Source organism: Musa acuminata, chromosome BXJ2-3, assembly GCF_036884655.1.
Source record: "Musa acuminata AAA Group cultivar baxijiao chromosome BXJ2-3, Cavendish_Baxijiao_AAA, whole genome shotgun sequence".
Lineage (NCBI taxonomy): Eukaryota > Viridiplantae > Streptophyta > Magnoliopsida > Zingiberales > Musaceae > Musa > Musa acuminata.
The window spans coordinates 15,217,160-15,241,787 of NC_088340.1; the positions used below are offsets into that span (position 1 = coordinate 15,217,160).

At 37.5% G+C, this 24,628-nt stretch overlaps 2 protein-coding genes and 1 pseudogene across 2 annotated transcripts; 1 reads left to right on the forward strand and 2 right to left on the reverse strand.

The window, feature by feature from the left end:
- Positions 1-7,615: 7,615 nt before the first annotated feature.
- On the reverse strand, positions 7,616-13,114 carry LOC135607480 (probable serine/threonine-protein kinase PBL19). Its single transcript, XM_065099340.1, has 4 exons — positions 12,282-13,114; positions 10,315-10,575; positions 9,154-9,276; positions 7,616-8,295 (listed from the first exon to the last, which is right to left on the reverse strand). Exons 1-4 carry the CDS (start codon positions 12,654-12,656, stop codon positions 7,861-7,863), a joined length of 1,194 nt encoding a protein of 397 aa, XP_064955412.1. The 5' UTR covers positions 12,657-13,114; the 3' UTR covers positions 7,616-7,860.
- Positions 13,115-15,383: 2,269 nt separating this feature from the next.
- Positions 15,384-19,414, reverse strand: LOC103973558 (endoglucanase 24). Its single transcript, XM_009388166.3, has 6 exons — positions 18,917-19,414; positions 18,400-18,683; positions 17,295-17,732; positions 16,790-16,937; positions 16,271-16,437; positions 15,384-16,045 (listed from the first exon to the last, which is right to left on the reverse strand). Exons 1-6 carry the CDS (start codon positions 19,119-19,121, stop codon positions 15,716-15,718), a joined length of 1,572 nt encoding a protein of 523 aa, XP_009386441.2. The 5' UTR covers positions 19,122-19,414; the 3' UTR covers positions 15,384-15,715.
- A 53-nt stretch (positions 19,415-19,467) lies between these two features.
- On the forward strand, positions 19,468-23,027 carry LOC103973563 (uncharacterized; annotated as a pseudogene).
- Positions 23,028-24,628: the final 1,601 nt, after the last annotated feature.

Consider the following 24,628-nt stretch of genomic DNA (forward strand, 5'->3'; position numbering starts at 1 on the left):
GTCTTCCAATGTATTCTTCATCCAAACAACTTGTGCATAGCATGCACTTGCAGCTATGTATTCGGCTTCAACCATAGATAGTGCAATCGAATTTTGTTTCTTGGAAGTCCAAGAAACAAGTGCATGCCCTAAAACTTGGCATGTTCCGGATGTGTTTTTTCTATCTATCCTGCATCTGCTAAAATCGACATCTGCATAAGCTATTAAATCGAATTTATCAAATTTCGGATACCACAATCCTAAATTGGGAGTTCCTTTAAGATATCTAAAAATTCTTTTAACACTTTTAAGATGAGATAATTTAGGATTAGATTGAAACCTAGTGCAAAGTCCTACACTAAATATGATATCCGGTCTAGTCGCAGTGAGGTAAAGTAGACTACCTATCATTCCCCTATATATTTTTTTATCAAATTTTTCACCATTTTCATCCATATCTAACTTAGTGGAAGTACTCATAGGAGTGTTTATCACTTTTGAACCATCCATGTTAAGTCATTTTAACAATTCTAATGTATATTTAGATTGATTAAGAAATATACCATCACTAAGTTGTTTAATTTACAATCCTAAAAAGAAGGTTAATTCACCCATTAGGCTCATTTCAAATTCATGACTCATACACATGGCAAATGATTCACATAGTGATTCATCCGAAGAACCAAAAATAATATCGTCGACATAAATTTGCACAATAAGAAAATTATTTTCAAGGTGTTTGATAAATAATGTAGTATCAACCTTGCTTTTGGTAAAATTATTTAAAATAAGAAAGGAACTAAGCCTTTCATACCAAGCTTTAGGAGCTTGTTTCAAGCCATAGAGAGCCTTAGTCAATTTGAATACATGATTAGGAAGAAGACAATTTTCAAATCTAGGAGGTTGTTCAACATACACTTCTTCAAAAATAAAACCATTCAAGAAAGTACTTTAAACATTCATTTGAAATAGTTTAAAATTATTACTACTAGTATAGGCAAGGAGCATCCTAATAGCTTCTAATCTTGTCACAGGAGCGAAGGCTTCTTCATAGTCGATACCTTCTTCTTGGTTGAAACCTTTGGTCACTAGTCTAGCCTTGTTTCTAACCATGATACCGTATTCATCTTGCTTGTTTCTAAAGACCCATTTAGTACCAATGACTAAATGGTCACTAGGTCTAGGAACAAGCTTCCATACCTCATTCCTCTCAAATTGGTTCTATTCCTCTTACATTGCAAAAACCCATGAATCATTTTTCAAGGCTTTGTCAATGCATTTAGATTCAATTTGAGAAAGGAAGGCGGTGTTAGCACAAAAATTCTTGAAGGAAGAATGAGTTTGAACCCCTTTTGATGTATTTTCTATAATTTGCTCCTTTAGATGAGCATCTACATACTTCCATTCCTTGGGTAAGGAAATTTTGGAAGAAGATGCATCCAAGTTGCTATTTTGAGAAGGGGTTCATTTAAATTCAAATTATCAAAACCGAGATCATCATCAAAATTATTTTATTAACTTTGAAATTTCATTAAAAACTACATGAATAGACTCTTCTATAACTAAGGTTCTTTTGTTAAAAACATGAAAAGCCTTAGAAACATAAGAGTAACCAAGAAAGATACCTTCATCGGATTTGGCATCAAATTTTCCTAAGACATCTTTTTCATTCAAAATAAAGCATTTGCAACCGAAAACTTTAAAATAAGAAACATTTGGTTTTTTGTTATTCCATAATTCATAAGGAGTTTTTGATAGAGCTGGTCTTATTAGAACCCTATTCATGACGTAGCAAGCCGTATTAATGGCTTCGGCCCAAAAATACTTAGGTAGACTATGTTCATTCAACATGGTTCTTGCCATTTCTTGTATATTTCTATTTTTCTTTCAACTATCCTATTTTGTTGAGGATTTCTCGGAGTGGAGAAGTTGTGGTTATATCCATTAGATTCACAAAAACTTTAGAAGTCACGGTTTTGAAATTCGCCACCGTGATCACTCCGAATTGATGAAATCATGAAGCCTTTTTCGTTTTGAGTAAGTTTACAAAATTTAGAGAAACATTTGAAATAATCACTTTTGTGAGCCAAGAAATAGGTCCAAGTATATCTACTATAGTCATCGACAATTACGAAGGCATATTTGCTTCCTCCTAGACTCATTGTGTCAATTAGTCCAAATAAGTCCAAATAGATCAATTGTAATGGTCTAGTGATACTAATTTGATTTTTTGGTTTGAAACTAGTTTTTATTTGTTTACCTAGTTGACACGCATCACATACTCTGTTCTTAACAAACTTCATATTAGGAATCCCTCGTACTAACTCTCTAGATGAGATCTTAGCTATTAGTTTCATATTTGCATGGCCTAATCGCCTATGTCAAAGCCAAGCATCATCATTTAAAGCGGAGAAGCACATTTCATTACTCAGTTCGTCAAGGTTGATGGTGTAGACATTATTTTATTTTAAAGTAATCATTGACATGTTATTATTTGGTTTTTCAATAATGCACACATTAGATTCAAATCTAATGATGTAACCTTTATCGCACAATTGACTAATACTTAAGAGATTATGTTTTAATTCATCAATTAGCAATACATCATCAATTGAAAATTTTAATTTGTTACCTATGGTTCCCTTGTCAATGATTTTGCCTTTGTTGTTGTCTTCGAAGGTGACATACCCTTCTTCTTTGCTAGTGAGCATAGAGAAATGAGATGGATCTCCAGTCATGTATCTTGAGCATCCACTATCAAGACACCATCTCTTGCTCCTAGCTTGTGGGTTTGTCTATAAAAGAGGATGGTTTTTAGGTACCCATTTAATTTTGGGTGCCTCAAAAATTGATCTACCAATTTTGTTATTCATCATTGAACTATTTATAGTTCCTTTAGGAACCCATATCAACTTATGTGAACTAATTTTCCTAAATGGACATTTGTAAGCAACATATCCGAATTTACAACAAAAGTTATATTTCAAACGAGGTGAAACATGTAATATGGGTCCTTTAATGAAAGTGATAGGATTTTGGTGAGATCCTCTCACAAAACCAATTCTACTTCTATTTACGACGTGACCCTTGTTTGCAATGATCATGTCCAATCCCTTGCTACCGACCTTAAACTTGTTTAAGGTTTCTTTAAGTAGTAAATTTTTATTTTGTATTACTTCTAAGTGTTCACACTTAGAGCATGGAGGAGTTTGAAGACTATCAAGCTTATTTTGTAGTAAGACATGCTCTTTCTTTAATAGATTAAACTTTTTATTAATAGTTCTACACTCATCAAATAATTCATCAAAAGCGATAGAAAGTTCATCGAAAGATAAATCTTCATTAATTAAATCACATACCTCTTCTCCTAAAGCAATTAGCATGAAGTTTGCCTCCTCTTTGTTGCTAGCTTCTTCACTTTTGGAATAACTTGAATCGTCCCAAGTCGCTTGTAAAGCTTTCTTCTTCTTCGGTTGCTTCTTCTTGGCTTGGGGGCATTCATTTTTGAAGTGCCCTGGTTTCTTACATTCGTAGCATATTACTTGGTCCTTTTTATGTTCAAGTTTATTTTTAGTATTATTTTTAAATTTATTCTTTCTTATAATTTTTTTAAATTTTTGAGTTAAAAGTGCAATGTCATCGTCACTATCCTCATCACTTGATGTTCCTTTCAAGTGGTCTTCTTGTGATGTAAGTGTCATATCCTTCCTGTTCTTTGGAAGGGGGTTCTCAAGCTCTTCATGAGCATGACACGTCATTTCGTAGGTCATTAGAGACCCAATAAGTTCTTCAAGAGGAAATATTTTAAGGTCCTTGGCCTCTTGAATGGTCGTAACTTTTGGATCCCAACTCTTTGGAATGGATCTTAAAATTTTAATTACTAATTCAAAGTTAGAAAAACTTTTACCAAGAGCTTTGAGTCCATTGATGACATCCCTAAAACGGGTGTACATGTCTCCGATGGACTCACTTGGTTTCATTCGAAAAAGTTTGTAAGAGTGCACAAGATGTTGATTTTGGATTCTTTCACTCGGCTAGTGCCTTCATGAGTGACCTCAAGAGTTCTCCAAATATCAAAAGCCGAATCACAAATTGAAATGTGATTAAATTTATTCTTGTCTAATGCATAAAACAAGGCATTCATAGCCTTTGCGTTTAAAGCAAAAACCTTCGTCTCTGATTCATTCCATTCGCTCATCTGAAGAGAAGATTTTTGAAATCCATTTTCGACAATAGTCCAAAGCTCGAAATCCATGGAAATGAGGAAGATCCTCATTCGAGTTTTCCAATACATGTAATCCGACCCATTAAACATAGGTGGACATGTAATGGAATGACCCTCATGCATGCTAGAGTAAGTCATCTCTCTTGGGTATTAAACCAAATATGAGAGTGAGCCTAACTCTGATACCAATTGTTAGGATCGGAGTGGCACTAAGAGGGGGGGGTGAATTAGTGCAGCGGATTGAAACTTGTAAGTTTGAAATCGATTTCATAAATGTGTAGAGATTTCGATTCGACGAATGATGACTTAGTAAAAATAGCTCGAGTAAAGGAAGGAGATGAAAACCAAAAGTTTGCTGCTAAGTAAATAAATGTTTCAGAAAGTTAAACACTCACACATTCAAGGAACACCGTAATTTAAAATGGTTCGATCAAATGACCTACATCCACTTGCGAATCCTTCTTCGATGAGGCTCCCAACTTCTACTAGCAAATCACTTTGAAGGGGAAGGACCAAATACCTCTTTTACAACCTTTTTACAAGTGGTTCACACTCTTACATATTTTTCAAAGAGAAAGAGGGAGGTGAACACTTAAGCTATTGAAAACAAGACTTGCTAAAGACATTGCTAAGGCTTTATCTCAATCTCTAACTTCTCAAAGGTTGTATTCTCTACTGAGAATTGAGGGGTATTTATAGACCACAAGAGGATTTAAATTTGGGCTCCAAATTTTGAATTCCTCTTAGATTCCCGGAGCTGGCGGTGCCACCGCTTGTCGATGGCGGTGCCACCGCCCGATCTTTCGGGTGCTGGACGATGCCACCGCCCGGTCCAGCAGTACCACCACCCGATCCTTCGGGTTCTGGGCGATGCCACCGCCTAGTCTGGGTGGTACCACCGCCCGATCCTTCGGACTCTCGACGGATTCTCGAACACCCATCGAACTTGACTCCGGCAGACTTGCTTTATGTCTTCAAGCTATCATAGTTAATCCTACACACTTAACTCAATAATATGGATTAGATCAATTAACTCATCAATTGATTTCATCATCAAAATTCGAGATTCAACACATCCAATTAACTCATCTTATATTAGTAGATCTCTATCTAATAATCTCTTATTGGACCTCATCCATAAGATCCAATAATTCAAGAGCTTATTGGATATCCAATAAGATAGGGGCTCCGACAGATATCTCATATCTGAACCTCTATTCATCGCAATGCGTATCATATGTGTATGACCCTCTAGGCCCAATATCGAGCTAGTCGTGAGTCATACCTGTTAGAACTCCTTTTGGCTTAGTGAATTAATATCTCCATAATAATTTACTCGACTCATAGACTGCGGACGTACTAGGCCACTACGTTGTAGTCCCCAAACGATATAGGGAAATCCAATCCATTGGACCTGTCTATCCTCAATTACCGTGTACCTATAGCCCCTCATTCATCTAATATCCTAGAGACCGTATACCTGGTATGGTACTGTTAGACCCATATGGTTTCTACTCGAGTCTCGCTCTAATCAGATTCTCCTGAAGAACTCTTTCTCTCTCAATCCGAACGATCCTAACAAGGGATTTGTTTGAGCAAGAATACATGGGATATTCCTCTCATGACACCGAGAGTGGATGATCCTCTATCGACACTCAATAGTCCTTGTAAAGTTAGCTGCCACTCCTGATGACCGGCTGTACTAGATCTGAAACTTTCAAACCTATAAGTCCGGTATTAAAGATGGAGTACTCATACAGGACATTCTTAGTATGTCAAGTCTAAGGACCAAGTACATCATTGGGATAACAAAATTGCTATCTGATAATAAGGTATGATTAACCATCTAGCATTCCGTGAGTAAATCAATTAGTGAACTCATTCTCCAATGAGCACCTGCACTATATCCCTAATGTCCCCACACGAGCAGCTATGAGACCAGCCACCTCCATCATATGTATGAGTATACAGTATACTAGTCTGTCCAATTATCTCGATATCCCTCTCGAGTAACCTATGACTAGGATTATTTAGGATATATGTTTAAAGACGAATCAGTCTCATTATCGTAATCTCATCATGATCCGATTCTTATTGTATAGATTCATGGACATCATAATATATTCATGCAATAAGCAATATAAAGTGATAAAATGCCAAATAATAATAATAAGTAAAAAGACTACGTGTCAAGTCACATGTATCAACACTCACGTGATTGGCCTGCAGGGCACCTATGAATAGCAATTGTGGCAGAGGAGCATCTCGGGACATGTTAGCCATTTTATCATGGTAGAGGAGCATCTTGGGTAGTCTCGGTCGCATTGTTGTCGTAGAAGAGCGCTTCAAGTCGTACCGATTATATTGTCATTGTATAAGAGTATCTCTGGCCATGTTGGCTACATTGTGAGTTAGGAGCGAAGCACCCTCACTAGAGCGCCCATTGAGCGGGTCAATGGGCTGATACTCTTGCGACATGAGCCCTTCTTTTAGCACCCAAATGATAAAAATAATATAAACGATGTCCAAATCAATTTGACTCGGTTCAAGCCAATGTGTGCAAGAGGTTTGAGGTAGCCTATGGATTGGCTTAGATGCTCCTTTTAAGGGCGAAGGTGTACTCGAACATGTACTCTGCGATGGACCTTGATAAATACTAAGATCGGTTGAGTTTCTTGACTCGATCCCTCCAATGCTCAAGTAAATTACTGATAAGGGTGGAGTAATCCTAATGAATGATCACAAACCTCGATTTATATGGTATGATAGGCATTTTAGAGTAGATTGAACCCTGTCGTCATATGTCAAGCCCTTGTTAGTCACTAATATCTTAGTGTAGGCTCTAGTTAGACAGGAAAGTTTTTAGATCTCTTCATCGATTGTTTGTCATCATAAAAAATAAATAAATAAATAAAGATCATTGAATCTTATTATATTTTGATGAGAAAAATAAATTGATGAATTTAATCTACTAACCCTTGTCTTAAGATAAGTAATACCGGTACTCTAACCAAACCAAGGGAGAGAACCGAGAGATTGGAATGTTAAGTCAGAAAACCGAACATTGATTCGAGAGATTGATTAATTTATAGGTTTGGTTGTCGAGTCACATGATGGCACTCAAATGATGCTTTTAGATTTGGCAGAAGCCTTGTTCGGAATCCAAAACCTAAAACACACAGCCGGCTAACATATTCAGTAGCTATATTTTTTGAAGTCATTAGCTATTAAGAATTGGATACTTGTTTCAATCAATACCCTCCTCTGGACTCCAAGGCAAAAAAATCATACCCACTATGTAACCACTTTTAGCTTCATGAGTTACTACTACAAACCATCTTGCGAGAAATTATGCAAAAAGGAAGCTGTAATGACAGAGATTATGCAGAACTGATCAAAAAGAGGAGGAAAGGACAGAATGGTCATTCTATTCACTCAATTGGTGGTGTCATACATCAACACTGCTTGCAATGTCAAACTTATTCACCTGTCTTTTTTCATCACCAAAACTCTGGATTCTATCTCCTCTCTTTGGTTACATATCCAAAAAGGAGAAAGAATGGGAGAACACAATAGCAAACAAATTCAGAAAATATTTCTCTTGCGGAACAAGGCATCATATTTGTTTTAACTTTCTACAACTCTTCAAGACCATATCAATGGCTCCTTGAAGATAAAGATACTGCATCAGTTTTCTTCCTGTTTGACTTGTTTCCAGAAGTATGCTCTTTTACTGGATCCATTTGCATGGCTTGTTTCAAGCACTCGACGACTTGGCTCATTGATGGACGCTCCTTAGGATTCTTGACGAGGCAACTGTTGGCCAGCTTAGCTATTTTGCGTGCAGCTTCGAGAGAATACTCGCTTCTCAATCTCGGATCCATGATCATGGTAAACTTCCTGGCTTCTACAGGGAATTGCCTCACCCAATCCAAAAGTTTCTGTTCATTTGTTGGTCGATTTCTATCCAACGAATGCCTGCCTGTAAGGATTTCATAGAGAACCACCCCAAAACTCCAAACATCACTCTTAATTGTGAGATGCCCCGTCTCTATGTAGTCTGGAGCTGCATACCCATATGTTCCTACTACCTGTCAACTCCATTAAATAACAAAAGCATGAATTCTACTCGGATACCACTTTTAACAAAGCAAAATTGTTATCGAGAATTTGCATTATGGAATATATCATAGCAATTGAATTGACGTAAGCAGTTGCACCGGCCAACTAGAGCCAGTGTCAAAAGGCGGAAATCAGAAATTGTGTCAGTCAGTATCCATGGAGGTCAACGTTTATACCACAAGAATCTAGTTTTCGGATGAATTACTCAGATCTTGGTAATTGTGATGCTGTAAAATCTAGAATAAACTATGCCAATAACTATTATATACTAAAAAGAAAACGACAGATAGATCGACGAGAATATATCATAGCATTTGTATTGATCTAAGCAATTCACTTTGATGAGAAAAGCATGAATTCTACTCTGTTGTAATAAAGGCATGTGTTATAACAAAACAAAAAATGTTATAAGAGTGTGCATTATGCAATGTATCATAGCAATTGTGCGCCGGCCAAGTAGAGCCTGACCAAGAGACTGAACGCAGATGGTGATTATGACACTATATCTGGAATAAGCTATGTCCTAATTGTTTCATAATAAAAAGGAAAAAAAGATAGATTGGAAAGAACATATCATAGCAATTATATTGGCATAAACAGCCATGCCAGCCACATAGAGTCCATGCCAAAGACTGAAAACTAGAGACTGTGGCAGTTGAGGCTCATGTTTAGACCTAAACAGCTAGTTGTCAGATGAATTACTAAGGTCTTAATAACTATAACACAGTAAAATCTAGAATAAGCTATGTTCTAACAATATGTCTGAAGTTCTATGTAATTGGAGTAGTAAGGCAGATAATTGAGTAGTGTATGCAATGTAGGCATACCGCTGTCGTAACATGAGTGTGCCCAGCTGTAGGTCCTTCTCTTGCTAAGCCAAAGTCCGACAGTTTTGGATTGAACTCCTTGTCCAATAACACATTTGATGCTTTAAAATCGCGATATATAACCTGCCAAAATAGGTGGAATATAACTAGAAGCTCGAAATCAGTAATCCATAATTACATTTCTCGAAAAGCAAACGCAAAATGAATTAGGCAAGCGGTAATAAGAATGCAGAGAAGAAGTTTGAGCACAGCAACAATAACAATTTTCATTGTCTTTACTAATTACCTCAAGAAAGTAACTATATCATGTCATACCTTATGTATTAGAATTTTAAATGTAATTTACTAAGTTAACCATGAATTTAGGCATACTTTCTTGATACTTTCTTTTCCTAAAAGGAGATATATCAATGAACTATGAAATGGCTTTATGAGATTTAACTGATTGTCTCGATCATGAAATATCATTGAGAAATAGGAATCCGTGTTATCAAAGAATTTCCTGCAATTATTTTATTATTGAATGAATCAATCATTCACTTTGATTTTTTTTTTAAATGATAAAATCTGATTTCAATTGCAAAATATACAAAGTAATTGTCACCATTACTATCCCTAACCAAAAAGGTGTCATCGGATATTGAAATCCAGATATACTTTTCTTTCCCTTGGGGTTACTAAGTAGAATGGAGATGCATATAGAATGAAATCTAGCTGGTTAAACTATCCCAGTTGAATCTATATCTGATACGGATTGCAACATATTTATGTGTTTTCAGAAGTCAAAAACTTACAGGACACCAAATTTCAGACCAAAGAATAAACTGAAAGTGGAACCATCACTTGTTGGCACCTCTTATTGATCAGGGCAGTGGTTGTTCATCCAAGGACTCGGATATGAAAAAACAAATTACCTAATACATTACATTCGAATCAAAATCAAACCAACAAACTATACAATCATTTGCTAGGACTAGCTGAAAAGAAAACAAAAGGTTTGAAATAAAAGGTATGGATCACAACCATAAGCTGTAGTTTATGTTATTCTCAAAGCTAATTGCTGTTTAAAATAGCAACAAAATTGGATACATTTGTATATCAGGATGAGAGCAGGAAACAAGGGATGAAAGTAGCAAATATTCTAAAAGGGTTAGGAAAAACCTGCACATCTAACCCCTCATGCAAATATGCCAATCCTTGTGCCACACCCAAAGCTATGTGGAGTCTCAAATTCCAGGGAAGCGCAGGATAAGCCCTGTTAAATAGATGATCTTCCAAACTCTTGTTAGGCATAAATTCATACACCAATAATCTCTCAATCCCTCTTTCACCATCTTTGGCACAATATCCAAGAAGTTTCACAAGATTTTGGTGCTCAACAACTCCAAGAAATTGTACTTCTACTAACCATTGCTTGTGACCCTAAGTGGCAAAAAAATGTTAACAATGGTTGATCATTCAAGGAAGCAAAGACATCTAAAAATATGTCGATGTTTGAAAATTGTAAGAAAAAAAGATAACTAATAGACAAGATTTATTGCAAATCAGGATTAGATAGATGACAATAATGGCATTTCCCAAGTTTAATAGATGCAATGTTAATGATCCAACATGTATCAACAAATATTGATAATCAGCAGTGTAACTCTCTCCCTTAAATCTTCAAAGAGAGATTCCAAACAGGCATAATGTATTATATGACAGATGCCACACATAGGGCACATGATAATTAGATTGCTTTATCTTTTGTAAATAATGACAGGATGGTATAATCTATCATTATCCTAGGACTTTCAGATGGATGAGTTGATTTGTTTATCTTTGGTTCTTTCAAATCTCTTCTTGTAAGCTTCAAATCTCTTCTTATAAGCTTATATAAGGAAATCAATGAGATATCTTTTAGTATGTGTTTCATCTCATCTTTTTTTATTCTTCGCAGTTAACGATGAGTTCTTATACAAAGTAATTAATATTAATTAAATGACAATGGAAACTCTGCTACAATGCAACATGTTTAAGAATAAGAAAAAGTATAGAAGGTTTTGGGGAAGAAATTGAAGGTGATTTCAGGTGTAATGTTCTATGCTCAAAGTCAATAATTAGAAAACAAAAAGAAAAAAGAAAAATCAAGATCACAGTTTAAATTGTATACAATCTATAGATTGGTTTAGTATGGTCCATTAACTATTAGTTAAAACAAACATCAAAGCCTGTATAACCAGCCTAACTGATTGGTTTTGTCCTATTACTTGCCAATTCCATGCATCATCAATTCCAGGAGTTCAGTATCAGTGTGTGAAGCTGGGAATTCATACAACCATATGTCAACAATCATACGACCTCCAAATTCAGTCATGAAAAGCTTGTTCTTTATTTTATGCAACGTGCCATGAATCTAATAGGATCCAGTGCCTAAGTTGTAAAACTTATTAGGATCCGATATCAACCAATTGTTGCTCGACTATTTTGACAAAGTCAGCAAAGCCAGCTATCTTAGCTGGGATCTGCAACTATATGATTCAAATGGCATTGCCAAAGCTAGAATAAATGAAGAAACTGAGACAGATGCCCTAATAGAATTATTAACAGAACATCAGACAAGTAATTTAAATGCTTCCTTTAAAAACTAAGCGAAACACATGGGCTTGTAATCTGTAGGATGTCATGTAGCAGTGCAGATTCCATCGTGTACTGGGAATCATGTTAAAGAGCCAATAGATCTGATGCTGCAATTTACTTGGATATAAGAAGAGAAATATGCAGACCAAATACCCTTACTACTGCTTGGATAATGATGAGAAAGAAGGACAGCAGAAAACTCTCCTCTTCACTTAAAATCCATCTACTATCCGAGAGAGAAAATATTAGGTTAGAGAAATTCCATCTTTCTCTTTTCCCCTGCTTTTGCCTTTCAATCTCGGCCCCCTCCAGACAAGGTGTCAAGTTTTGCCGTGCAATTCGATATCTAATATCGCATTGCAGCTCTCAGTAACATCATACATACACTATTGATTTTGACTGCTATTCTCTTAAATGGATTTCCTGGTATACCAATCTATGCAATTCGAAGCTGCATTAGAACACAAGTATCGTTGCTAGCATTCGTCACAGACATATATTACGTATACCTGCAGTCCTCTCTGGTTCAGCTTCTTGATCGCCACCAGCGTCCGGCCCTCTTCTCCATCGGGAGGTATGATGTAGCCCTTGTAGACGCCCCCAAACCCACCTTCCCCAATCTTGTTCATCCTGCTGAAGTTATCGGTAGCCGCCCTCAGCTCGTCGTACTCGAAGACGCGCAGGTTGTGAGCCCTCTCCTCGTACAACGCTGGGATGCTCCTCTGGGAAGCCGAAGGCCCCGTGGACCTGCTTGGGTTCTGCTTCCCGGCGGCCGACCCATCCGACCGGCTCGCGCTGCTGCTGCTCAAGGCAGTCACGGCCGGACCGCTGTTCCTCTCCTGCGCGCCCTTCGCCTTCTTCCGAAACCAGCCAAAACATGCCATATCTTGGAGCTCAGTTCAAGATTGCTGCTTGGGCTTCCAACCAAGTAGCGATGACGACGACAAAGCCATACGTGCGCGTACAGGCGGATCAAAAGAAGTAGGATCGGCAACACACGAGAAGAAGACAGATCGGGAGCAGTCCACGACAAATACCAGCTAGTTTCAGGCGAGTTGTACGTGAGAAGGGAGGCCACGACCTGCGGTTCGCGTTGCGTGTGCTGCCACCTCTCCCTTGTCCGTCTGACGGATATATAAGAATGGTAGCCTGAAAGTGCTTACAGACAGTAATTACGACTCCCTATTCCATCTCTTTCGACAGGTGTTTTTTTCTCTCTCTTCTTCGGTGTTGAGTGCTTTGTTTGACCAGTTTCCGGTGGTCATTGCGGTGAGGGAGAGAAGAGCTGCTCAGTGCAGAGAAAAAGAAAAAGTAGATGACAACTTTGGTGATCCTCTGATGTTTGATTTGGTCATGAAAGAGTCAAGATTGCAGGCAGGGCTGATGTGGTGTGGGGGGATTGGGTGATTTGAGAGAGACGAAGTTTGACAGTGGGCGGTGGCATTTATTAGATGAGGTGTGAATTTGCATGGCGGAAGAAGACATTAAGGTAGTGGCTTCATGAGTTCGTTGGGTGTGGAGAGGCCACCGAGGGAAAAGTGTTACAGTCTCTCATGATTTCTATTAGTATAATTATTGAAACCTAAAAGAGGGATCGAACAGAAAAAGATGTGTCAAAAATCCATCGAACAAAATTTAAATACTTTTTTAAAAAGATGATATAAAAAAATAATTTTGAAGGTATCAACTAATTAACCGACTAAGATATTAAACGATAATAATTTTTAATATGAAAATTAAATCATGTTTTTTTTAATATAAATATAAAAAGTAAGTCTCATCATGACTTGGAATGAAAAATACATGTATGTATTTGGTGTAAGACATGTTTGTATAACTGGAATTTTGATCAAAAGGAAATATTTGTCTAAGACTTTGAATTTCTGATTTTAACAAATAAATAATCTTATTGTAAAAAAATTGTATAAAGATAGATCCTTTGTTCAAAAGTCTTTTATGCGTGTGAATCCCAACTTGGTGGTTTCTAACATTCAAAGAGAGAGAGAGAGAGAGAGAGAGAGAGAGAGAGAGAGGTCGGGTGGGGGTGTGTTACCGTCACCAACAACTTTTTGACTTTTGAGCAAAGAGACAGACTGTCATTTATGAGCATTATTAATTAGCCTACCTTACCACCATAATTCACTTGCTTGTGTTGGATAAGCAACAGCCCTTTCCTGTGCATGTGGAGGAAGGACAACATGCAACTTTAATCTTATTGAGAATTTTAGGATTTATGAGATTGTAAAATATTAATGAATTAAGTAAGAATTGAAAGTTTTGTGACGTCTCTACTATTATTATCTTTTTCTATGAATTATATTTTCCAACATAGATCCATACAACTCAAAATTACGAACGCCACTGCATTAGCTAATCTTACACGAGGATGTGACTTGACTGCCTCCTCCTTTCCACACTAGTCAATCGACTAATGAGTACATTAATTAAAGACATTAAATCAACAGTACTTTGACTTTGACTTGCTCGGTGGTTGGTCAGTCAGTCCACCAACAGGACTTTTTGTTGCCATGCATAAACTTTTAGGTTGCGGATTTGCTTGCCAAACTTGGACCAATAATTGATATCCATGCATTTATTTAGACTATAAAAAAAAAGATCAAGTTTGAAGAATATTTATAATAATAATAATAACATCTTAATATTCCAACTTACTTTGTTTTTCTATGTAGAATTTACTACTCGATCTCATTGGAGAAATAGGCAAAAAAAATACAATTAAACATTGTTTTCTTTCGATTAATGAAAATTTCAAGGTGTACTCTTGGAGCATTCTGTAGGTGATTAGGTTCAACTGATGGATAACAACATTATGCAAATTGATCTCCATAATTAATCCATCTTGTTTGTTGCGAAAGGATTGAAAACTGATGTATCAGTCGTAACATCATTATTGAACCAAGTGATCTACTTGTTTTAATATTTATTATAGAGAGAGAAAGATATATATATATATATATATATATATATATATATATATATATATATATATATATATATATATATATATATATATATATATATATCTTGTATGTTGATCATCATCACATCTGTCATCGACTCAATACTAAATTATGATACTTTTAAGACTAAATTATGATATCACAAAACGGTGGTCTCTCTATGCTTGGAAGGATAAGAATATATAACAAGGATTATTTTGTTTCAAAAGACAAAGGAGTCGATTCTAATTGGTGCAATTCTACTTTGATGGAGACCTTTGGTAGGCCAAGCAATAAACAATGGTCTTCGCTCGAGCTTTTCTTCAAGTCCATGAATGATTATAATATTCTTCTGTGATCCTTCAGGCAGGGTATCCAACACCTTTTTCGATCATTAGTGTCTTTCACTCGATGCCCTGTTCCCGGTCCGCTATGAGAATTAACAACCTTTCCAGTCTCATTTCAAACATTGGTTTTATTTTCCTCGCAGCCTTTGTCTTGAGGTATCAGATCTTCCATCAAGTTGACCTCACTCATGAGCTCCACAGATCAGCTTTGTGACTAATTTATGAGCTCACATATCCACATCCTTCTAGATTGTGATGCAGACTTCATAATTTAATATGCTCATAACTTTCTCCTCTCAGATCGTGATGCAGAATGCAAAACCAACTTGAATTAAACCGGCAAGTCACTGAGCGAACATCATCTTCATTACATGTTCTTAATGGCCAACTGCACAGACAGATATCTCACGAAACAATCAAGAATTTGTACACCTAGAATTGCTGCAGTGGCAGTGTCCCACAAGGATACAGAAAATCCGGAAAATGAAGCAAGCAGAAGAAGACCACAACAAAATTCCCCAAGTGTTGACTGACTGTCACTGTGATACATTGCAATGATACTGCATTGGTGACCTGAGTGAGTTACACACATGACTGTAACATGTTGATGATGTGAAGAGGCCTCGTGCTGCGTATTTAGGTGAAGGATGTGGCCACAGAAGAGGTGGTGACGAGGCCAGATAGCAATCCAACAAGCACTGCACTATTGTAAGTGCTAGGCTCGGTCTGCATGGAGTTGTTACGGCTATCGATGAATGAATCGTTCTTAAATGGCCCACCCACAAGTCCTCCTGTGGCAACATTTGGATTTGGCGCAATCGACGTGAGCCACTTGAAGCCTTTACAGCCAGTGTCGAGGTTGGCAGGAATCGATGCCCCCCTGTGGTGAACCTGTTGAGGATAGCTGCTTCCATATCCTACTAGATAACTTAGCTTCATTGGGTTGTTGCCCAAGATATAATCAGCCTGAAAACAAAAGTCAACAGTCGAGGATGATCGATTTGCCTGATGTAATAAGAGTCTGTGATGAGCTTACAGCATCATTGTGACCCAAAAAATGGGATGTGGATTTTCTCTCTATTAGCAACCGACACATAAAGGAGCCACTATGAAAATCATAATTCCAAGTCATAATCACTAGCCACCAAGCTTGTGCATTTACGAATGAGAAAATGGAATCTGCAAAATTACCTGGGATGTAGCAAAGTTGCGGAGATCGGTAGGAGTAAAAGATTTTCCACTGCACCGGATTTCTGGTGTTCGGGAAGTGAGCATGTAGTCACTGTAAACTACAGCCAAGAATGAAGCAGCAACAGGATGCTGAAGAGCATTCCACTCATCTATCCATACCAATCCACCTGCAGTATCATAATCATAAATCTGCATTACGTAACATTTCACTCTATCCATATTATTCCAATCTTTTGATATTTTTTGTTCATGACTTCAAAATCAACCTTAATCATCACAGGGAAGCTGACAGAAGAAGCACAAAATATTTGTATCCAGAAGGTGCACAGTGACTGCTTTATTTAAGATCTCAATATATAGAGCACATCTCAATAAAGGTAATGATCCATTATGCAAGATGCAGAAGGAAAATGATTTATTTAGGATGGAGATAAAACTGAACCAGCAAAGTCAAATTGAATGGGAAAGCAAATTTATAGCAGTTAACCACAATTTCTGAACAATAATGTTGATTTATACCATCTGTTCTACTGGAAGTGGCCGTTGGGGAATCTGGTAACAAGCCACACATGACAGCTTCGGCTGTTTTTCTGTACAATCGCAGACCCTTCATCTCTGCATTTGAGGATTGGGATGAACCAAAGAAATTTACTCTGGACAAAAGAACCTGCATGAAAAGTTGCAAATAATTTTAATAATGTGATAATCACTAGGTCCTCTCTAAATAGCTACTCCCAGTATGATAACAACAAAAGCAAAATGAATATCTTTCCAAAATTCTATTGTTTACAAGAGTGTTATACATAGTGGTCAAAATCACATCATAACAACGGAAACCACAGAATTTTTTTACAATACATCAATTTTAGGATATAAAAAAGACACTTCACTAAGCAGAGTAAAAATAGGGACTAATCTGCTAGACTGCATGAAAAGGACTTCCATGATGATGGGAAAAATAAATCTGTTAATACTTAAACCAGTAGCAAGTAGGATTTGTCTCAACACATATGCAGATATTAACCTGAGTTCCAGCACGTTTGTCATCCCAGCTGAACCATGTTGGTCTACCCCAGTCGGCAAAAGCATTCCCATTTTGCACTGTAACATAACTTAGATATGTTTGATCTCCAGTGGCATGATAAAGCCAGCTAGCTGCCCACAAGAGTTCATCACCATAGCCAGTAGAGTTGTAGTACTTCTGGACTTGGGGAAAGCTGACACTGTAGGAACCTCTATAGCTATCAGCAAAAGTAAATAACTTCTCGGCATGCTGAAGGAGCAAATCTGAATAGGTGACATTTCTAGTTTTGAAAACCAGGGAAGCTGCAGCCATAGCTGCAGCTGTTTCGGCAGCCACATCCGTTCCAGGGATACTTTTGTTAACCTGTGTAAGAGGCCTCTTCTCTATCATTGTTTCTGGCCTTTCCCAACATTTGTGGTCTATATCAGGATCTCCCACCTATCAGCCAGAGACAAATTTCCATTGCCGCATGTATTATAGTGCTAAACAAAGGAAAAAACACTGGAACTTTCAATTGCAAGGAAAAGAAGATGGGAATTAACAGCAGAGATCTGGATTTTGCACACATTTACATTAGATACAGGTGATATAATGCCATCAAGGGTATGGATCTTGTTCCTACTCATTAACTAGGTTTCCATTGAACTTCTTGTGATCACATATCAACAATCAGATACTAAATGAAAACCAGAATATTCTATGAAAATTTTTAAATTCCTTTTTTTTGTTTGCACGTAATTATCAAACATTACCTAGTCTGCATATAAGAAATCAGAAAATCTAGTAGCCAAATAGAAGAACAGCATCAGTTGATTGATCAAATTACAATCTGAAGTCAGAACACGTCATTTGCAACTGTGTTACTTTACTAGCAAAGCCACAATGAAGGCATGGTAAAAAGTTCATAGTGCACCGTGCTTCCTTCTTATACTGAATCCTCTTAATCTAGTTAATCTTCTACATCTCTAAAACAACAGAAAACATCTTGAAGCACAAACACAACAATGAGAAATGTTCCAAGAGAAGCACAAAGCAAACCTTCAGATTGGGTGCCACAATTGAAAATGGAAAACAAGTAATAACAGGGTGTGGGAGTTCTCATTACCTGCACATATAGCACATTGTCAGACGGATGGGCATTGATAAAATAATCAGTGATCCACTTGAGAGCATCTAAAGCTGACTCCAGCAGTTTCACAGCAGACATTTGATCCCCGTATTCAAGAATTGACCATGACAACACCGTTGCCGTATAAGCCATGGGAAAACCAAACTTCATGTGATCCCCTGAATCATACATTCCCTTTGATAAGTCCAATCCTGCCTCTTTTCCATCATCCAAAGCCGAATCTCCTCTCCAAGAGAACTTGTTATTAACCAACTTACCCGCTGCAGGCAATCAACTAACATAAACAAGGATATACAAAGTCCACGAGGAAAAAAAAAAAAACCTAAGATAAATTTGATCTTTAAAGCATTTCCAATTCGACCTTTCTGTAAAAATGCACAATTTTACATAATTAAGTAAACAAAAGAAAAAGGCTAATTTTGAGATCTGGAGATCTATAACACCAAAAAAAGATACTAATATTGAGCCTACATTTGAGATGGAGAGAGCATACATTTTTGCAATTGGAAGAATTGCAAAGCCACGGCGAGCGCACTAGCATACTTGTGATCGATGGCCCCTGGCGGCCCGGGAACTGGAAGCGCCTTTCGGTGGTGCGTCTGCTTGATCGTGAGCACGACTGCGGCGACGACAAGCACCGCCACCACCGCCACGATCAGCCATCCTGTGCACCCCTTGGTGTACTTAGACGCCCCCATTCTCCAATCCCCTGCCTTAACCGGTGGTACCGACTCTTCACCTGGTGAAATCTAGGCCTCAGATGTCGCGGGCAGTGCGGAGAAATGCAACAAGTAGGTCACGGAGAGGGGGTGTTTAGGGTTCCAGAGATTTCGATTCGGTTGAGGGGGCCAAGGTTTGTAGTGTGTTCAGATCTAGAGATCGAGAGGAGGATCTGGGAAAGGGCGTTCGAGTCTGTGCAAGAGAGACGGGAGTCCACTTCAGACACTCACACACGCACACTCACAGACACACACACACACACACTCTCTCTCTCTCTCTCTCTCTCTCACGGCATTTGGACCCGAAAACTCCTCTTGTCGGTCGATGACAAGGGAGTGGGCCAACAGACGAGAACTGGAATTGGCTGCCTGGGGGGTGCAACTATTTAACCTCGGGTCCCACTTAAAGATCTTACGTGTTGGCCATTCGACCGACAAAAACGCTGATGGTGTTTGTATGAAAGGGGAATCCCGATTTCCTGGTGGCGGGAGGTGGGGAATCCCCGTCCGGTTCTGTGGCGCCGCCGCAAACCCGTATCCCCTGCCGCCAGTTGTCGCGCTACCGGCAAATATCCGGTCCCACATGCCCGGCTTACTCGGACGGCGGTTCGTGACAAGTTGGGGCCCTCGGGAACCGCGACAATCGAAAGGAGGGTAGACCAACCGGTAAGCTTAAAGAGGTATGAACCTATTTCGACATATATCCTCTCCCCTAATGGGCTCACGAAATTACCAACACCTTAATTTTCTAAGCGATCCTATCCTTGGGTCACAAATGACAAAAGAGTTACGAACGCAGGATGTGACGGAACAACCAGCTCATATTAGATATCTTATGTGGATGGTGAGATGTCATCGTCTGGTGGACAGTCAATCAAGGATTGTTGACTAAATTACAGAAAGTTTAGATTTTAGAGACTAATCCGTTGATACAAATAAATGATGAGATTAATATGCAAAACCCAAAAAATTTTGGATTGTAAATAATATTTTATTTCCGTTAATTGGTCTGTAAGCAGAATAATATTAACACTTAAATTGATACTAATATATCGCTTAAAAATATGAGAAATCAAATAATTGATAAAAGTTAACTTAATAACGATCGCTATTAGTAGTAAATAGCTTTAGCTTATGGGGGTGGTTTAAAGATCTTGAGGAATATATATATATATATATATATATATATATATATATATATATATATATATATGTAAAATATAATATTTGAAGGGGCAGATATTGTATTTCGATGCTATCAAAGGATATAGATGTGAAACTACTGATTCTTCGTTTTTATTCCAATTACTATTTGCTAAAGGTATTCAGGTGACTTCCTCGGCCTTCGTCGCGGAACTGAGCCCATTGGAAAGCCCCGCCGAAGAAGAGAATTTAGGGAAAGCGAAGCTAATACGGGTCCAATAGAAGGGAGCAGGGGCTGCAATCTTTCACCGTTGCAACCTGGTAATTTACGATTTTGATCTCAAATTCCGAACAGATTCTTTATTTCTTACCCGTCGATCCATCTATGCCGTGGTACATCGTTTCGGGTTCGGAATTAGGGTTTTTAAGAACCGCCATTTTCCCTTTACATGCATGTTTTTGGTTCGGCAAGAGGCATCTCTGTGGTTCGATTCTATGATTTTTAGCGAAAATTTGGTTCTTTTGGTTTTTTTTTTCTTTTTTCTTGTTCTATTGGAAACTAAGAGAAGGAAATGTCTTTACCTCTTGACCTTTTCGCCTCTGGTGTTTGGATGTCTTCGTACTTAAATTGCATTTGAATTGCCTGTTTCTGTATAATTTTTGTACTTGTTTATCAAGGACACATCATTTTTTTTTTTAAAATGTGTCCCTGCGTTCATGATTGTTCTTGCGTGAATGTTGTAAACATTGTATTTAAAGATTTCAATCCAATTATACTTAACTTTCACTAGCTCTCTTGGTGTAATATGTACCCTGGAGTTTTTGAGGACTTCCAATTATGAACCGCCTCCTAAGTGAAATATTGCTTCTGTGCTCCTTTTATTTTGGAGATTTGACCTTCCAATTTGGCTTGCTTTCTGGAGCATATATATTTGTTTTTTTATGTGATTATTATTTGTTATCAATTAAAGAGTTTTCTTTACTGAATAGATGATGTATCTTCAGTAAGAAAATTAGTTCATTAATCATGATAAACTAGAGGTATAAAGGCAGCATGACAAATCAACTTTTTTTTTTTTTCTTTCATTATTAGTTTGTGTTACAAGATTTTTGTTTTTCTTGTTTAGTTAAAGGCTCTTCTTTATGGTTAGAGTAGAGAGAGTTTCTGGATGACGAGAATGAGCAAGGTACACTAAAGTCTCAACTCCTTAAGAAAACCACCACCTGGAAGCATGAGTTTGAGGACCACCAATCTCAAGTTGAAAAATTGGAAGATAAGCTTATGGAAGTGAAGGTTGAGATGAAATGTACAGAAGATGACTCCAAGGAGTTAGCATACCTCTGGCGTGGAGTCAAAAACCACTGCAACAATGCTAGTCTGCCTGAAATCGAAAGTGAGAATTATGGCAGTTACACATTTGGCTTGTGTGTCATGTGGTATTAAGCATCAAGAGGGGTTAGGACTTGTTGACAAGCATAGCAGACCATTGGCTGAATGGTCTGATTTAATCGATCCTTCTTCTCTTGAAAGTTAACAAGGGAAGTAACACCTGGAAAGTAATTTTAATCTCGGATCTTTTGATGCAAATGATGGAGCATATTTTGATGAAATTTTTAAGACGATTCGCATTGTAACAGATGTAATGGAATCTCTCGTTAAGAGGGCTATCAAGGCAGAAACTGAAGCTGCTGCCTAGAAAGAAAAAAGAAAAGTTAGGTCTAGAAGAAAGCAAAAGAAAGACACTCCAAATCCAGAGCATGACAGTAAAGGTTGAAGAAATGGAAAAGTTTGCACTTGGCACAAACACTCTTTTGAATGAAATCTAGCAGAAGGTTGAAGATATGGTTGAAGGGACCTCAAGACAACGACAACGAGCTGCTGAGAATGAGCAGGAGCTTCGTCGTGTGAAGCAGGACTTTGAATCATTGAGGTCCTTTGTTAGCAGCCTTATCATTGTCAGAGAATCACTCCTATGATCAGAGCGACGGGTTCAAACTCTTGAAAAGCTTCTCGACAGGTAACATCATTCTATTTGTCAAGCCAACTGGTTTTTGTCATGTATACAAATATATAAGATTATCTCCAAAGTTATATGCCAAGGGCTTCATAGCTATCTGGAACTAGCACACTACATATAGCTGTTTATCAAGTTTTTTTTGTGGAAATTGTTATGCAGAAAATAATTTTACAATTGAGTTCAATTTTGTCCGTTGTGTAGGGTTGATTGCTGAGACTACTCATCTTGAGAGCGAGAAGGTTAAAAAAGAAGCTGAAGTTAAGACGCTCATCGAGGATAACGTGAGGTTAAGAGTTTTGTTGGATAAGAAAGAGGCACAATTGTTGGCCATGAATGTGCAGTGCAAGTGGATGTCGCTCAAACGGTCCGGGCATATAGCTTCCTCTTTTACCTTGTGTGTTTCACAACCAAACCTGTCTTACAATGATGAATTATTCTATAATATGATATATCATTTATTTTGCTTTGGCGACTATGAAGCGATTATACTTGGAAACTTTAGATTTAATCAATTCATGCAGTCCCTCGTCCTATCTTCTGATCTTTGAATGTTAGATTGAATCAGTTGGGTCCCACTCTTTTTGGGAAGAAGTAAGAGACAGTTATTTGTTGATGCATCTGTTACTTGCATATACATACCGATGCCATCGTAAATGATCTCTTACCGATTCCTGCTCAGTTAAGCTTAATGTTTGACGTGTATGTGCCATGAACAGCTTGAAACTTGTGAGAATTGTCATCCCTTGTCATTCTGTTTGACAATTTTCATTGGATAAGCTCCATTTTACATGGATGGCATTGTGCTAGAGATATTACAGAATTTGGTGTCATCTTTTTGTCTTCAGTTTGTTCGTCGTGGTATCTTGTTGAACTTTGTGGATTCATCAACAACCATTATTTTCTTGTGTGTTGCACATGAAGAACCAAGTGGAAGCAACTATTCGTTTCATCATCCCCGACATTAATCGCTTGGAATCCCACACCTCACAGCCAAATGTGACAAGCTTAAAAGACGGAAGTAAACATCTTTATGCCTTTCATCTTTGAATTCTATATCGTCTTTTTTCGTTGAAAGAAATGTGAGTGGTCTTTTTTGCAAATATCTGAATCTGAAGAGACGTTTAGTAAATAGCAACATTATGTTTTCTTCATTCCTTACGAGAACATTTGAAGTATTGCTTATAGATTAAGTGTAAGGCACATGAGTTTTCCAAAATAATTCCTTTTGTAGAATCGTGTACTTAATTTTTTTCCCTAAATTTTTTTTTGAAAAAAAATCATAAATGGTATTAACTTCAATAATTTTTAATACCCTCTCAAGGAATATATCTCAGCATTCAGTCTATATATTTCCTCCATTTAAATATCGTAATTAAAAAAAACTTATTTTCTTATTCAAACCTTTTATTAGCTTGATTCGAAATCGGACTTGTTTGGCCCAGTTTTGGTGATACCAATTTGGTTTGGGTCGCTTCACCTACGTTTCAGCTTGATTCAAGATCGATTCGGCTTGATTCATGTCAGCTTTAGATAGATTCTGCACCAGTTTAAGTCGATTCCGATTCAAGTTGGTTTGGTCAAATCAACTAATTCGACTTGAACCCAAGCTGATTTAACTCAAATTAGTTCGGTTCAGCTCATATTTGTGCCCGTCTTGGGGTTTAGTGGGTCCGTACCCTCCATCTTCCGATTTAAGGAATTTAAAATATTTTAATTTAATGTTGTGTAATAATTTTTTTCATAATTATTAATCAATTATTAAACTTAATCGTTATTTGAGATCGAGATGGTAAGGGGGTGAATTAGTACGGTAGTAAAATACGTGGATTTCGAAAAAAAAATTTCGTACAATAAAAATCGATTTTTATTGTAAATTAGTACGGTAATAAAAATTGATCACAATAAACAAGTAAAATGGTTTACAGTAAAGTAAATGACAACAATAGAAATGCAAACCAGATAACACGTAAATTTTATAGTGGTTCGGTCATCGTGACCTACATCCACTTCGTCGATTCCTCTTCTGTCGAGGCCACCGGTATCTACTATCGGTCTTCCTTCAATAGGCGAAGACCAACCAACTTTTACACCCCTCTTCTCCTTTTCACAAGTTTAGGAGACAACCTTTACAAGCACACATACTCCTCTTTAAACAAAATTTTAAATTTAAGCTAGAAGAGGGGTTTCTCAAGTGATTTCTATAGCGTTTTCTCACTTTAAAACTCTCTGTGCTTGTGTTTATTAACCAGGGATGAGAGGGGTATTTATAGGCCTCAAGTTGATTCAAACTTGGAGCCTAAAAATATCTCATCCCGGGTTTCCTAG

Coding starts and splice junctions, on each gene's coding strand:
- LOC135607480 (XM_065099340.1), bottom strand. CDS start 12,656: ATGGCATGTTTTGGCTGGTTTCGGAAGAAGGCGAAGGGCGCGCAGGAG. Junction 9,277..10,314: donor ATGAGGGGTTAGATGTGCAG/GTTTTTCCTAAC, acceptor CTATTTTGGCAG/GTTATATATCGCGATTTTAA. Junction 8,296..9,153: donor ACACTCATGTTACGACAGCG/GTATGCCTACAT, acceptor TGGAGTTGACAG/GTAGTAGGAACATATGGGTA.
- LOC103973558 (XM_009388166.3), bottom strand. CDS start 19,121: ATGGGGGCGTCTAAGTACACCAAGGGGTGCACAGGATGGCTGATCGTG. Junction 17,733..18,399: donor ACAATGTGCTATATGTGCAG/GTAATGAGAACT, acceptor TCTGGCTGATAG/GTGGGAGATCCTGATATAGA. Junction 16,938..17,294: donor ACAAACGTGCTGGAACTCAG/GTTAATATCTGC, acceptor CTTTTCATGCAG/GTTCTTTTGTCCAGAGTAAA.